Source organism: Corvus hawaiiensis, chromosome 3 (assembly GCF_020740725.1).
Source record: "Corvus hawaiiensis isolate bCorHaw1 chromosome 3, bCorHaw1.pri.cur, whole genome shotgun sequence".
Classification (NCBI taxonomy): Eukaryota; Metazoa; Chordata; class Aves; order Passeriformes; family Corvidae; genus Corvus; species Corvus hawaiiensis.
Window position 1 is genome coordinate 19451014 of NC_063215.1, and position 15515 is coordinate 19466528.

Genomic DNA, 15515 nt, shown 5'->3' on the forward strand with positions numbered 1-15515 from the left:
AAACCATGGTACATAAAGCAGATTCTTAACAAACTGCTGATAATTTTGATGCTGATAATGTCCCTGTTTCTCCCTCTACTTAGACTATTCCAGTCAAATGAAATGTCCAGAAAGGGAGGATAGGGTACACACACTGATGTGCCTTCATTTTTCTTATATTGCATTAATTTCAGGGCCATGTGTATTTTTCTGTGGATTCTCTAGGCCTAGGCACATGAGATGAATTGTGTCTTACACACATGGCAATAATATGTAATTAACAGTAACACATGTTGGTGTTTTTATGCCTTCTCATTTGGATGCTTTAGCATGCTCCTTAAATGAAAATACTTATTTCTACTACAAACAGAGAAAATATCAGGATTATGATTGTGTGCATATGTATAATTTGTTTTCTTTTCATGTTTATCTTCTTAGAAGTGAAGGTTTCAAACTTTTTTTCTAGGTTTTTTTCTGGGTTTTTTAAATGGTTTTTTTATGGGGTTTGTTTGTTTGGTTTGGGTTTTCTTTGTTTTTTTTTTTAAGAAACTTTAATTTTTTCCAGTGTTTTATCGAAGTTAAAACTTCCTGGTTTTCTCTTTTTCTGACACAAATGGACTTTGTTGCTGTAAAGAGCAAATGATGCTGTTGTGTGTTTCAGGAGGCCAGTTGTCTGTTGACAGAAGACACTTAGTTCTATCCTCTGGAACCCTGAGGATTTCCAGGGTTGCTCTGCATGACCAGGGACAGTATGAATGCCAAGCTGTCAACATTATTGGATCTCAGCGAATCGTTGTATACCTGACTGTACAGCCTAGAGGTATGTTCTCCATGTACAGCTGCTGGGAAGAAAAAATAAAAAGAAGTATTTAAGCTTACACTAAAATGCACGGTACCATGTGTGCTTGTTTCCATGCCTTTTTAGATCCTGGGTGGTTTCCAATAAATAACATGTCTGGATACTTACCAGTATTTGTACAGGGTATCATTCCTTTAGAACAGTCTTCTGGGAAGGAGGTTTATCTGATATAGTGGTTTTTTTGGTAAGAAGTGGAGGTTTGCTTTGAGGATGACAGTATTCCTATGCTTGGGAAAATATTTTATTTTGTGAAAAGTCTAGTTCCAATAAGGCTCTATGCTGTTAGTTAAATAGTGTTATTAACATAATGTTTTATGTCCAAACACAGAACACTTTATTTTACAGAAGCAGAATGAACTTCTCAAAGAAAAGTCATTCCTTATACTGAAAAAAAACTGGCAAAAAAAAAGTCCTAAAAAACCAACCCAAAACTCTTTTTTTTATGGTTTTCTTCAATTAAATCTAAGTAAGGTACTTCTAGGATAAATTATAATCATATGAACATTCATAATTTATTTAAGTACTTGGATGTTTAACTGAATTCAAGGAGATAAAACGTAATTCAAAGCATTTCTTTTTACTGACCTAATTTTAAAATGTATATTAGTGAAAAAGGCTCAAATGAGCTTAGAAGTTTGTCAGAAAAAAAATTCTATTGATTTTTTTCTTAGTTAAGAGTAGTATTAGGAGACTGATTTGTCAAAGTTAAGATGTTTTTTTTAACCTATATAAAATGTTTATTAAAATTATATAAAACAAGTATCAGTTTAAAAAAGTTTTATAGCTTTCCAGCTGTGTTAAATTTTACTGGACCTGAGTAAAGTTTAATAAAATATTTTTTTTTGCAACTCAGGTTACAAAATTCAGTCATCAAAAGATAGTAAATACAAGATTGAAGGCTGAATATGCAGCCTTAATTTGGAGGTCTCCACAGATTATTTGCAATGCTGTTTTCAATTGTGCAAGATGAGAAATTTTTTTCTTCTGGGCTTCTAACAAAAGGACTGTTCATCTGAGGAATGTCTAGTCATTGGTCACTGTGGTTAAATCAGTGTTAATGAATACAGATGGATGGTCCAGGTCTGTTTGCTAGCATGATGCAGCTCACATCCACAGACCCAGACTCTCTTACCTCCCAGTGCTGGACAGCTGCCTCTGGATGCCTTGTTTGAACTGGTTTCTGGTCCTTGACAGCCATTTGTGTATTAGCAGTAGGGCCAGATTTGGTTTGTCTACAGTGGAGCCAAATACTTCTCTGTAAAAGCACAGCCCTCCCACTCTCCCACTCCCAGCTGAATATCAGTATCATGACATCAATAACATATCACTATATGTTCCAGCAGAAATAGAATTCTTGATGTCATCATAATCTTGTATGTGCTTTTCATGATGATATCTGAGTGTCAGTCATTAATCTGGATTTGAAGAAAATAAGAGTTTAAAAATACATTAATTTTATTCACATTGGATTTAGGTAACAGTGCACTCTGTCCTTAGAACTGAAGGTGATTTTTTGATGTTTTAAGGGTTGAGGCTCATAGGTGTCACAAAGGTAGGAGCTCTGTTGAGACTCAGTGCCTCAGCAAGTCAGGCTAAGAGACTCAGTTGAATGAGTTGTAGAAGGTTTTTCTTTTTTCGTCTAAGAAATTGCAGTTTTTGCTACTTAAAAAAATTAAAACTTAAAAAAAGTGACAGAAGTTAATGCAATATTCATTCTAATGACTTTGTACAGATTCAGCTATTAACAGATTTTTTTTCAGAGCTCTAAATTAATGGAACTTAAGTGGTTTTGACAACTAGTAGCCTATTATGTTAGAAGTTAAGAGTACTTTAAAATCACCCTGAAGCCGACATCAGGAATAAGGTCATAGAATTGTTAAGGACCTTTAAGATCATCAAGTCCTACTGCCAACGTAGCACTACTGCCATGTTCACCATTAACCCGTGTCTTTAAGTGTCATATCCACACATTTTTTGAACACTTACAGGGATGGTGACTCTACCACTTCCCTGGACTTCCATTCCAGTGCTTGACAACCCTTTCTATGCAAAAATATTTCCTTATATCTAATCTAGACCTCCTCTGGTGCAACTTAAGGGCATTTCCTCTTGTCCTGTCACTTGTTACCAGCCCTTCTCTGGACACGCTCCAGCATCTCAATGTCTTTTATGTAGTGAGGGGTCCAGAAATGGACACAGGACTTGAGGGGTGGCCTCACCAGTGCTGAGTACAGGGGGACGATCCCTGCCCTGGTCCTGCTGGCCACACTATTGCTGATACAGGCCAGGATGCCATTGGGATTCTTGGCCAGCTGGGCTCACTGCTGGCTCATGTTCAGCTGCTGTCACCAGCATCCCCAGGGCCTTTTCCAGCAGGCAGCTTTCCAGCCACTCTGCCCCCAGCTTGTAGCACTGCAGGGGGTTGTTGTGATCCCAGGGCTCCTGGCTCTTGGCCTTGTTGAACCTCATACAATTGGCCTCAGCCCATCTATTCAGCCTGTCCAGCTCCCTCTGCAGAGCCTTTCTACTCACCAGCAGATCAACATTCCCACCCAATGTGGTGTTGTCTGTGAACTTGCTTAGGGTGCACTTGATCCCCTCATCCAGGTTATCGATGAAAATGTTAAACAGGGCTGGCCCCAATACAGAGCCCTGGGGAATACTGCTTGTGACAGGCCACCAGCTGGGTATAACTCCATTCACTACCATCTCTGGACCTGACCATCTAGCCAGTTTTTTATCCAGCAAAGAATATACATCCACACCATGGGAAGCTAGTTTCCTCAAGGAGAAAGGAATTTAATCTCTAAAACAAAGTTATAAGCAAATAGAAGCGTGCAGATAGACTCATATAATCGATTAAGAAGCGTTCAGTAACTGATAAAAACAGAGTGCTGACCTGTTTTTTGATCGTCTTTTGCACAAGTTGTATTTCATACTTCATCAGTGTATCATTTGGCTTTTTTAGTGACTCCTGTATTTGCCAGTGTTCCCAGTGACATGACAGTGGAGGTTGGCACAAACGTTCAGATCCCATGCAGTGCTCAAGGAGAGCCAGAGCCAGTCATTACATGGAATAAGGTACTACATATTCAGTCATTACAGAAAGGCAGTGGCCTTTCCATCTCTTCATAATGAACTATTGAAAGTGCACGTTGTCAATTTGTTGCTTCCTGTGGTGTCTGAAAACATTACCTGAAGTTCAATCAGTAAGTATTTAATATGGAGCATGTATATAGATACTAAACCTGAATTTTATATAGATAAATATACATATGTAGTTATACAAATTATTATGCAGACCAGCTAAAATTCATAATGTATGCCTTAAAAGGTCTGTGTATTTAGTGACAGGTCTGTGTGAATATCCTACTAATATTCACGCTGTTAAAGATATTATAGGTATAAAACAATAAGAAATGCTGTATTGGAGCCACTTTTCACTGTTAGGTTGAGACCAACCCGGACAGACTTTGTTAACTTTCTGGTAACCTCTTTGATTTCAATTGGTGTAGTAATTGCTATATCAAACTATAGAGTATTAGCAGAGTTACCAATGAATTAATGAGTTGCTAATATTGATATTAATTTTTTCTGATTATATGCTTCTCTTCAATTAATGAATATTAGAAATGTACTTTAATGAACTTTAAATAGCTTCTAAATGCATAGCACATGGAGACCTGATACACATAGAGCTCTTGAGATCTATTTCAATTGGTTAGTTTTGAGAAAAATAGAATACATATGTTCTCAAGAGGTGCTATCTTATTTTTGGGTCATAGATTTTATGTGGTGAAAGCCTATTAAAATACTTTGATTTATAAGAATGAGTAATTTTAGAAGTAAAGAAATAACACTGTACAATTCAGCAGTACCTGTGATCATTCTATGTAAGCTTATCTTATTCTATCTGACTGTGAACTTGGCATACAAAATAGAAATGTAACATGTAAACTAAAAACAGAAGAGAAAAAGATGACAAAAATTCATGCATGAAAACAAGTGTGTTTTGAATAAGTGAACTTTGGGCTTTCCTGCAGGATGGAGTACAGGTAACTGAGAGTGGAAAATTTCATGTTAGTCCAGAGGGATTCCTCACCATTCGCGATGTTGGAACAGCCGATGAAGGTCGCTATGAATGTGTTGCCCGCAATACCATAGGCTACTCCTCTGTCAGTATGGTGCTTAGTGTAAATGGTAAGATACATGATTGGCAGGTATGAGTTAAGTTATTAGTTTTGTTCCAATTGCCTAATCTGTAAGATGAAAAAAAGTTGTCAAAATACTAAACTAGTTATTTTATTCATATTTTTATTTTTCTCCCATGATTCTTTCTTTCTTTTTTTTTTCCCTATATAAGATGGTAATGTCATAATAGCAATATCTCTAGGAGTTAAGCTCCAAAACCAACTATGATTTGGGCTCAAGTTAATCTTTCAACTCTCTTCTTGAGATATTATTTAGAGCTATTAGAATTTTCTAGTCAAATATCCAGTCTACTTTTTAGGGATAACTTGACAAAAAACTTTTTGGGCATCTTCAAAGGGACACTAATAGCACTTTGTTGAAAATTAGGCTGCAACTATTGCAAAACAGTTCAGGAAAGTAATACAGACCTTAAGAAGCTAAAACAGAAAACAGAAAGAAAAGGAGAATATTTCATCTTGTCCTAATTATTTGAAAGTAATAATGGCAAATAATAGTTATCAACTATTACTATGTAATAAGTGGCAATAAAGCAGCAAAAGAGGCTAAGGAAATAACTTTGCTACGAAGATTGACCATAGTGCTTTTCTGACTTACTGACTAAAACTGTTGATTTTTCAGTTTAATTTTGATGGAAAATAAAAGAAAACTGTATGATTTCTGTCTCTCACTAGGGAATATAAGATGATATTTTTGTATCTTTGAAAAATTAGTATACAACCGTGATTCCTTCAGTATTTTGAAGACTGGTGTGAAGATTTCTTCAATATATTGGATATTGTTTCCCAGTGTTACTTGGGATGTTCTGTATTTTGTTTACTAAATTGATAAAGACGTATCAGTGATTTTTCTAATGTATTGTTTGCCATGGTATCAATCACATGGTATCAATAAAACTGTGATGTTACCTGCCTTAGGTTGCTTTTAGTAGACTATTAATCTATACTTTCTTCAATGAAAAATATTTCTTTAATCTGTAAAGATTATTCAGGAGAAAAATTGAAAGGCTGGGAATCATTCAGTAATAAGTTTCCATCTACATGTATGAAGTCAGTAAAGGAAAGAAAGTCCATGCAAATCAGTTAGTCTGACTACTCTGGAGATGCATAGCAAAAAAAAGTTTTTGTTTAGGAAAGATTAGCTAGTTCTCAAGTCACTAAGAGCCACGAAAAATGTAATCATGAGTTGAAAAAAAACCCAGTGGAAATGAGTTTCATTCACTTAGTACAGGTGTAAATTGATCATTCTCATCTGCTGAAATCAGCAAACTACAATACTTGCTGATTTGCAGTAATTAATTGTAATGTGGTTAATTTCTTCTAAACTGTAGCATAAATAAACCTAAAATTAAAACTACACTTAATTAATCTGCAGTCCATCTGAAACTGTGAATGAAATTTCTCCTTCAAACTAGTGGGATATGAGATGCTGTTTTGCTACTCCTGCTTTAAAAACTGAAGCTCTCAGAGGAACAAGGAGGACAACTGGACAGATTATAAGTATTGGTTAATTGCTGTGTGGATAGTATTTGTAATGCCATAGCCAGAAATGCCTAAAAATTTGCATGTCAACATTTGTTTTAAACAAGGCAATGTTTTATGAATGTTTCTAAACCAAAACACTTTCCTAAGATTGAGACCGAGTAAAGGCCAGTGTATAGAAACTGGGGACAGGTTTTGCTGTCTGTGTTGGATAATATTTTAAAGATGCTTTTCTTTAGTCATTTTCTTCTGTCCTTTTCTGTTGTTTTGTAAAAGTCATTCCCCTTCCCTGCCCAAATCAAAAAAAAGTATTGTGGGAGACTCTTACAAGGAGCTCTAACTTCTAATATTTATCAGTCTAAAAAAAGAACTGCTAGCACTAAATAGTCTAAACAACAATCAAGTACTGTATAGTTAACATCTGACCAAGGTTTATAATTCAGCCCATGTATACCATTAATCAGAAAGATAGCCCTGCAAGTAAACACCAAGTTTACATTTAATGTAGACAGCACTAAGGAAGGTAACCAGTCACCGGATTTTTGCAGACTGCAATTTTGCACTCTTCAAGTCATTCAAGGCACACAAACATTCTGCAACAACTAAAATGTAAAATTTAAACCTGTAAATGACATTTCTTCCTAAAATAAGTAGCTTATCTGATAGTGTTTCTGTATGGTTGCTATTGAAAATGAAGCTGTCAGTCAAGGACAGTTGGTAATCAGGAGAGATTAGGGACTATTGCCCTCAGGCACTGTGGAAAGGGTCAGCTCATTTTGGATGCTGGGAATATATTGCCAAAAGCCTGAGACTGTCCTCAGGGCACAGAAAGGGGCTCCATCTACAGCTATAGAGTTCCAGGGACTGTTTTATTTGACGGCATAGATGGTTACGTTTGATTAAGTGGGTCTAGACTATGAAAGTCATGTAGACACAATTTAAGCTGCCACTTAGGAAGGAATAATGAAAAGTTGCCTAGGAAAAAAAAAAAGTCATGAAAAGCTTGTACACAACAGTTTTTATGTCAGATGATTTTGTACATCTGCTGATTTTATTCCAGTATATTTGCTTTGGACTTTCTCCCTACTTTACCCTTCTTCCTGTGTGACTTTTCCAATCTAAACACACTCTGGAAATTGTTAGCTGTTGCCCCCAGATCCGGTAATTCTTAATTCAGACTGAAAGAAAGGTTATTAGTCCTAGATACGTTGTACAAACATCCAGCTGCAACTGAGCACTGCATAAAAAGGCCTGTACTTTATTGAGTTTTCAGTGCAATGCACAGTTGTTAAATAGTGTTTAAGTATGTGATTTTTAATCTAGTTTAAAAAGATAATTTTAAAGTAGGAAACAAAGAAGTGATCTAAATCTAAAAAATATTTACTGCCCTTTTAAGTTAATCTATGTGGCTTATTATACTAAGATCAGGAGAAGAACAATGGTAATTTATGTTCATTCAATTATGTAAATTATGTTCATTATGTACCACTTGCAGCATATTCCTGTAAGCCCTTTAAATTCTTACATTGAAATCAAAGGAGAAATCTGCTTTGACTTCAGTGGATATAGGTCAGGCTCTTGATACCAACACCTGAAACCTCATAATATACACACCAGAAAAAAACCCTTAATGATAATAATAATTCACTTTTTTTTTATCATTTACACTTGAAATTGTAGGTCTAATTAATGGACAGCTAAACACTGTATGCACTTTATCTTGGTTTTGAGTCATAAGCTTGATGACTTTTAAGCTTAGGTTAACTTCTGTTTTAAATGAATTTTGTTCTACTTTAATGTGCCTTGCTAGAATTCCAAAATGGTTAAGAATTTTATATTTGGATGAACTAATGCTTAAAGAACAAGGGTTTACTTTGTAGAACTGAAATGATGTCGTGTCTAGACTCTATTTTATGGAAGTATCTTTTTGCGTGTGGCCATTTAGGCAATAACATGTGAATTCCTTTTTCTCCAGTTCCTAATGTCAGCCGAAATGGAGATCCTTTTGTACAAACATCAATTGTGGAAGCAATTGCAACTGTAGACAGAGCAATAAATTCAACACGTACACATCTGTTTGACAGGTATCTCCTTTTTTTTTTTTTTTTGCATTGAGAAGTCAGAATTAATTTTGTATATACTAGAAGTACTGGGAGATTTATTAAACAAGAAACCATTTTATTACTTAAAAGGCATTGTTAGTGTCTGGTTGGTTCTGAAAATACTAACAGTTTAACATGTAAGGATTCCTATTGTTTATACGCTCCTGCTGAGATCTCTATTCACTGCAGCAGTTCTTCCGCTGAGATAATGTGTATTAAACTGCTACTAAATATTTAATTACTACTAAATATTTCATTTTTTATTATTTTATTGAATTTTTTTCTTCTTGGTTTGCCTTCCGTTTTGAGATGAGTAACCAAGGTATGTACTAATCACATTGCTGAACATTTACATGATTTATGTAGTATTGTTGTTTTGTAACTCCTGTGTACACTTACTATTTTTTTCCAAATTATCTATCAGTCGTCCTCGTTCTCCAAATGATTTGCTAGCCTTATTTCGATACCCAAGGGACCCATACACTGTTGAGCAAGCAAGAGCTGGGGAAATATTTGAAAGGACATTACAGCTTATTCAAGATCATGTACAAGATGGTCTAATGGTTGACCTGAATGGAACAAGTCAGTATTCTTTCCTTATTTTTCTGTTTTGACATGTATTTACCTTTTTAAGTCATTATACTTCAGGAGACATTAATTTTTTAAGGCTTGGTCCCAACTGCAGAACGATTACACTGAAATCAGTGAAGTATTTGACTTTGCAAAACTTTACCAAATTCCGTCCTTGGTTTGCACATTGTTCTGTATTATAACTCTGAGCTCTCCAAGTGGAGTGTTTTTTCTCATGTTGGCATATTAGGAAAAAGTTCAGATTCAAATTCTTCTGCTGGTCAAAATCACTATAATGGAAGTGCATAACACATCCTGTTTGTTAATTCCCTGTGTGTTAATTTATTAGGACCATTGTCTCATAGCAGAACAGACTTTTCTGTTGTGTGTTAAAAATAAGCAGTGTTTTCTTTCTGTTTCTTTAAGAAAAAACATTTAATATCAGCATGCCATGGCAAGGAGGAAAGATGACATAACAAGAAGGATTTATATACCTTACAACCCAAGGTCTCTGCATGTACCACAATAGTATTCAGAGAATTATTTGATGCTTTATAAATGTGTGTCAGACTAAGCTAATTACTTTGTTTAACATTGACCTGATGTAATGAGAAATACAGTTCTTGTTGCTTTTTATAACTAGCAAAAAAAAGTGTGAGGTTTAATTTCTGCCTTTTAGGTATTGCATTCCAATCAAACCCATGAAGTCCAGCTGGAGTACATACAGCTAATGTGTGTAGATATATGCGTGGATAGGCTTTAAACATAGGACTGAAGCATTTGGAAATAATAATAGCGTTTTAGGAGAGCTTTGGAGACTTGAGACATAGCCAAGAACTACATTGACAATCTAGAGGAAATACTTTCACTCATTATATTCTTTTTGATGTTTATAATTGAGTATTTATTGTAACTTCTGAAAACTATAACTCTGACCATGAACTAGCAAGTATTTATAAGACAAAAGACGGCAAGCTTTTGTGAAGTACTGTCACATTTGCTAGTAAAAGAAGCTTGTTACTCATTATTAGAGCTGAGTAGATAATTTGTGATGAATTGTTTACCACAAATACTTACTCAAAATTCTTTGAAGGTTGATGTTTTATAATGAAACCCAGTTTCATTTGGTTCTCTGATTAGATGCATATGCAAGAATATTGAATATATATGCTATGAATATATAATACTAGCAATAGATAAAATATGATGGGTGAGAACTGGTTGGCTGCTTTTTGCTAGGATTCATAATACTGAAACACCTAAAGTTTCCCAAAAACTAGCATTAAACCCTATGGATACTAGTTAATAAACACAAAATCAGGCAACTTTCTGTGATATTAGAAATTATGTTTGCAACCAGAGCTTGCTTTTCAGACCTACAGAATCCAAAGAAACCTAGCTTTTAGGGAAACTTGAATAGTAAAATAAATCTGTTTTCATTTAAATTGCCCAATATTCTGATTTTTAATAGTAATTTTTGTCCTTATTTCATGTTATTTTGGAATGTAGACCCAATGAAAGGTGTTATATAGCACTTTTGCACTGGAAACAGTTGAGAAATGTGACAATTTCTCAGTCAGAGACTTTTTGTCTCTTGTTTTGTAAAACCTTTGAATATCCCAAGGAAAGACTATGGGGCCACATTCTCCTCTGCCATGCCAGACTGTACAACAAGGGGAATGGCCACAAGTTGATGCTTTGGAGGTTCAGATTAGATGTTAGGAAGCAGTTTCTCACCAGAAGGCCAGTGCAGCACTCGAACAACTAATCCAGAAAGGTGGAGGAGTCTCAGACTTTGAAGGTTTTCAAGCTCACTAGATCAGGTATACAGCTATCTAGTGCTGGAAACAGCTCCACTTCAAGCAGGAGCTTGGTCTGGATAAGAAGTCCCTTATAATCAATATTTCTGTGACTCTACGAAACATCTTCCTTGCACTTTGAAAAAGGTAATATGTGAATTGAGCTAGCTAACTTCTAAGCACTGGAAATGCTCAGCACCCAGCCATTTAGAGAGCAGAGGCAAAGTTAGCGCCTACAGTGTGAGGGGTAATTAAGGAGTAGCAACTGGCATCAGAAAGCCAAAATCTAATCCATAATGAGATATTACATCCCACTTGAAATTCTAAAGAGAGACCCTGAGCCTTTTATTTTAAATTAGTACTGAAGGTCATTCCACCCAAAAGATTCACTGTTGAGTTTTGCTCACAACTTGATTTCAGAAATGGGGGTGGCAACCAGGATAACCACAAATGTTTATTTGAATGAATAATGGTCATAAGCAAAGAACTCCATAATGAATGAAGATCATTTAAACAGTAGTGTTATTATAAAGAAGTTTTCTGGGTGTAGTTCTAGAATTAAACTGGTAGCCAGGATATTTTAATATGCTATCAATAATATCCTCAAAGAGTCTATTTTACTGCATTACCAAGTGGTGCTTACAGGTTTTGCTCTGTGGTTTGTTTTTCTTTTTCCTAGTATGGAATATTCCATCAAAAATTTTCTGTATGTCTACATAAGCATGTTAGCTTTGCCTAATGCAAGCACTAAGTCTCTGATATCTTTGCTTTGACTTGTAAACCATGTGGAGTACTCATAGCCTGAGGCTGAGAAAACAGCTTCCCTGGCTGAGCACAAGTCATGACCCAGCTGGGCAACTGTGAGCAACCTAGTTCCTTTCAAGGCAAAGATAATGCTGGGCTTTAGGTAGTTTGTTTGCAATTGCCCTGCATTGTGGAAATTGGCAGAGAGCCAGTTGTGCCTAGCACACATGTGTTTATGTGTTGAATTTAGATGAAGACTCTTGTCTTTGCAGGCACACTGGGAGCTCAGGACTAAAAGTAACATTCTCAACTGTCCGCAATTAACTGGTACCAACCTGTTGCAGAACTGCTTTCAGTTCTTATTCTTGAGTGTTTGCCATCATGCTGGGAACCCCTCAAGCCTGTGGGAACACAGTACCACTCTACACTCGCTCATTTCCTTTTTTTCCTTTTGCCTTTATACTGCTTGTTTGGTTTTATCCCTGACAGCAAGCTTTCCAGGTCAAGATCCGTGATGGTGCATGATGGTTTCTAGTTAGCTAAACGTACATCTATGCTGCCAAATACTCCACCTCCTGGACCTTTTTCCTGGATCCTGGAACCTCATTCATCCACACTCTATCTGTTAGTTGTTCACGGTGTGCCTTCCGCTTTGGATCAGCAGCTCCTATTTGAAGTTGTCCCCACTTACTGTGCTTTGGTGTGATTTGTGATATGGTCTTGAACAATGTGAATTCTTTTCAACGTAAATGAAAAATTGGGTCCAGGCCCACATTCAGTCCAGGAGTACAAAGTAAAGATTTTCTGAAGGAAACCTACTCCTGGATAGAGTAGGCATGTCTTACTCAGCAACAAAAATTTCACTTTACTGACACATTTCTGTTGGTCTACAAAAGTTGATATTGTAGATGTAGCCAGAATTTTTTCCCCTTGAAATTAAATCCAAATATTACTAAGTAAAAATCACTTTTACAGTGATTCCTAATAGGCAGCAAGGACAAGGCCCAGGCTGACTCTTCTGCTATTTGCAGTCACCCAACACTGTACTGGGAGGCCTTATTGTCTTCAGTCCTTCCACACACCATCATACCGCAGCAGAGATCATGCAGTTTGAGGCTCTAAAAACATAATTCTAATGAATTACAGTATATTTTTTGTATGTATTATTTTTCTATGAACTGAGAAAAAAACGCAGGAAAATGTTTTAGTCCCAGAGGTGAATGGTGTGGATTGCAGAGGAAATCTGTGCCAAATGCTACACAAACACTACTTTTCTATATAAACTTGTCCAGGGTAATGTGAATATGAATTACTCCACAACATTTGTCCTTGAGATCATTCCACGTTTGGCTCTATTGCCAGTGGTTATTTTCTTTTTTCACTGTTTTTTTTCTTTTTTCTTAAAAATTGCAACTTTCACTGTAATAAATAAAGCAAAACAAAATAGTAATGTTAGTGAATGAGCAAGTCTCAAAAGTTAAAGTCTTGATGTCCATTTCAGTGTTACGGACATTTTTAAAAATGTTTTTACTAACGTGAGGAAAATGTTCTATTTGTCTCAATATGAGGCTTTTATTTCTGAAAATATCTCTGCTTTCCTAAGTGACCAAATAAGTAATGAGCTCCTTTTGTGATCATTTTGTAAAAGTTGCATTTGAATTGGCATTTTAGAAAGTTTCCTCCTGACCTAGTGGTGGTAAAGTTGTTCAAATGACCTAATGCTCAAATATACATATATGATTATTACTTTTCTTTTCTAAAAATAGGGATGTTTAATCTGGTGGGAAGTGTAAAATAAAATGAAAAATAAAATAGCAGTTCTAATACATTTGTGATCTGTGGGGGGACCATGAGTATAAATTCTCTGATTGTTCTCTTTCTCTCTTTTCTGTTTCAGGTTATCACTATAATGACCTTGTATCCCCACAGTACTTGAATCTGATAGCCAATCTCTCAGGCTGTACAGCCCATCGACGAGTGAACAACTGCTCAGACATGTGCTTCCACCAGAAGTACAGGACACACGATGGAACATGCAACAACCTTCAGCATCCCATGTGGGGTGCTTCTCTGACAGCTTTTGAACGTCTGTTAAAGTCAGTGTATGAAAATGGATTTAATTTGCCTCGGGGAATTGAACCCAGAAGACTCTCTAATGGCTACGCACTTCCAATGCCTCGCTTGGTTTCAACTACTCTGATCGGGACAGAAACCGTAACTCCTGATGACCAGTACACTCACATGCTCATGCAGTGGGGTCAGTTTCTTGACCATGACCTTGACCTCACCGTGGCTGCGCTAAGTGAGGCCAGGTTTTCAGATGGTCAACATTGCAGTTCTGTTTGTACAAATGATCCTCCATGCTTTTCAATCATGATACCACCAAATGATCCCAGAGTTCGAAATGGTGCACGCTGCATGTTTTTCGTACGCTCCAGTCCAGTTTGTGGAAGCGGCATGACATCTCTCCTGATGAATTCTGTGTACCCACGAGAACAGATCAACCAGCTGACTTCATACATCGATGCCTCCAATGTGTACGGCAGTTCGGACCATGAAGCACTAGAAATCAGAGATTTGGCGAGTCAAAGGGGTCTTCTGAGGCAGGGCATTGTACAGAGATCTGGCAAGCCCCTTCTTCCATTTGCCACTGGCCCACCAACAGAATGTATGAGAGATGAAAATGAGAGCCCAATACCCTGCTTTTTAGCTGGTGATCAGCGCTCTAACGAGCAGCTGGGTCTTACCAGCATCCACACACTGTGGTTTAGAGAACACAACAGAATTGCCACAGAGCTACTGAAACTCAATCCACACTGGGACGGTGACACAATATATCATGAAACACGCAAAATTGTTGGTGCAGAAATGCAACACATAACATTTAGCCACTGGCTCCCTAAGATCTTTGGAGAGGTAGGCATGAAGATGCTTGGCGAATATAAGGGTTATGATCCCAGTGTTAATTCTGGCATAACTAATGAGTTTGCAACTGCCGCTTTTAGGTTTGGTCACACACTCATTAATCCTTTTCTGTATCGACTGGATGAAAACTTTGAACCTATTCCACAAGGCCATCTACCTCTTCATAAGGCATTCTTCTCTCCATTTCGGATTGTAAATGAAGGAGGCATTGATCCGCTTCTAAGGGGATTTTTTGGTGTTGCTGGTAAGATGCGTGTCCCGTCACAATTACTCAATACAGAATTAACAGAAAGACTCTTCTCCATGGCACGTACTGTGGCTTTAGATCTGGCAGCTATGAATATTCAGAGAGGCAGAGATCATGGAATTCCTCCCTACCATGATTTTAGAGTTTACTGTAATCTTTCTTCAGCTCAGACTTTTGAAGATCTGAAAAATGAAATTAAGAATCCTGATATCAGGGAGAAACTTAGCAGGTGAGCCTGAGGTGAAGAAAAAGTCAATTATCTAAATGTGCATGCAAAAACCACAGCTAAATGTCTTATCTAGAAAAGGATACTTGCTAAGAAAGACTTAAAGGGATATTTTAGGAAACTTCCATCAGTAACACAAAATAGATGTTAACAATTTCCATGTGCAGATAATTTCTCTACTTCTACATCTCTGTGAACAGTAAGTTAATATATACTGTATATGTTAATGAAATTATTAATTTGAAATGCCTAGTTTTGTAAATGCTGTTAAATATGAGTGCTGTTTCAGTGTAAGGTCATATTAAATGCCAACTTCATGCAAGTATTTAGCTGTTCAGTTCCATTAATTCTGTACAGTGAAACAAACGTCAATA

General features: G+C 36.5%; 1 protein-coding gene across 3 annotated transcripts in view; it reads left to right on the forward strand.

Annotated features, from left to right (window-relative positions):
- PXDN (peroxidasin) overlaps positions 1-15515 on the forward strand; it is an 88405-nt gene that overhangs the window by 54301 nt on the left and 18589 nt on the right. For all 3 annotated transcript variants that reach the window (XM_048297626.1, XM_048297627.1, XM_048297628.1), the window contains 6 exons: positions 641-799; positions 3807-3919; positions 4882-5038; positions 8504-8612; positions 9055-9212; positions 13641-15144. In XM_048297626.1, coding sequence (XP_048153583.1) covers positions 641-799; positions 3807-3919; positions 4882-5038; positions 8504-8612; positions 9055-9212; positions 13641-15144 — 2200 coding nt within the window. The remainder of the gene's footprint in view (positions 1-640; positions 800-3806; positions 3920-4881; positions 5039-8503; positions 8613-9054; positions 9213-13640; positions 15145-15515) is intronic.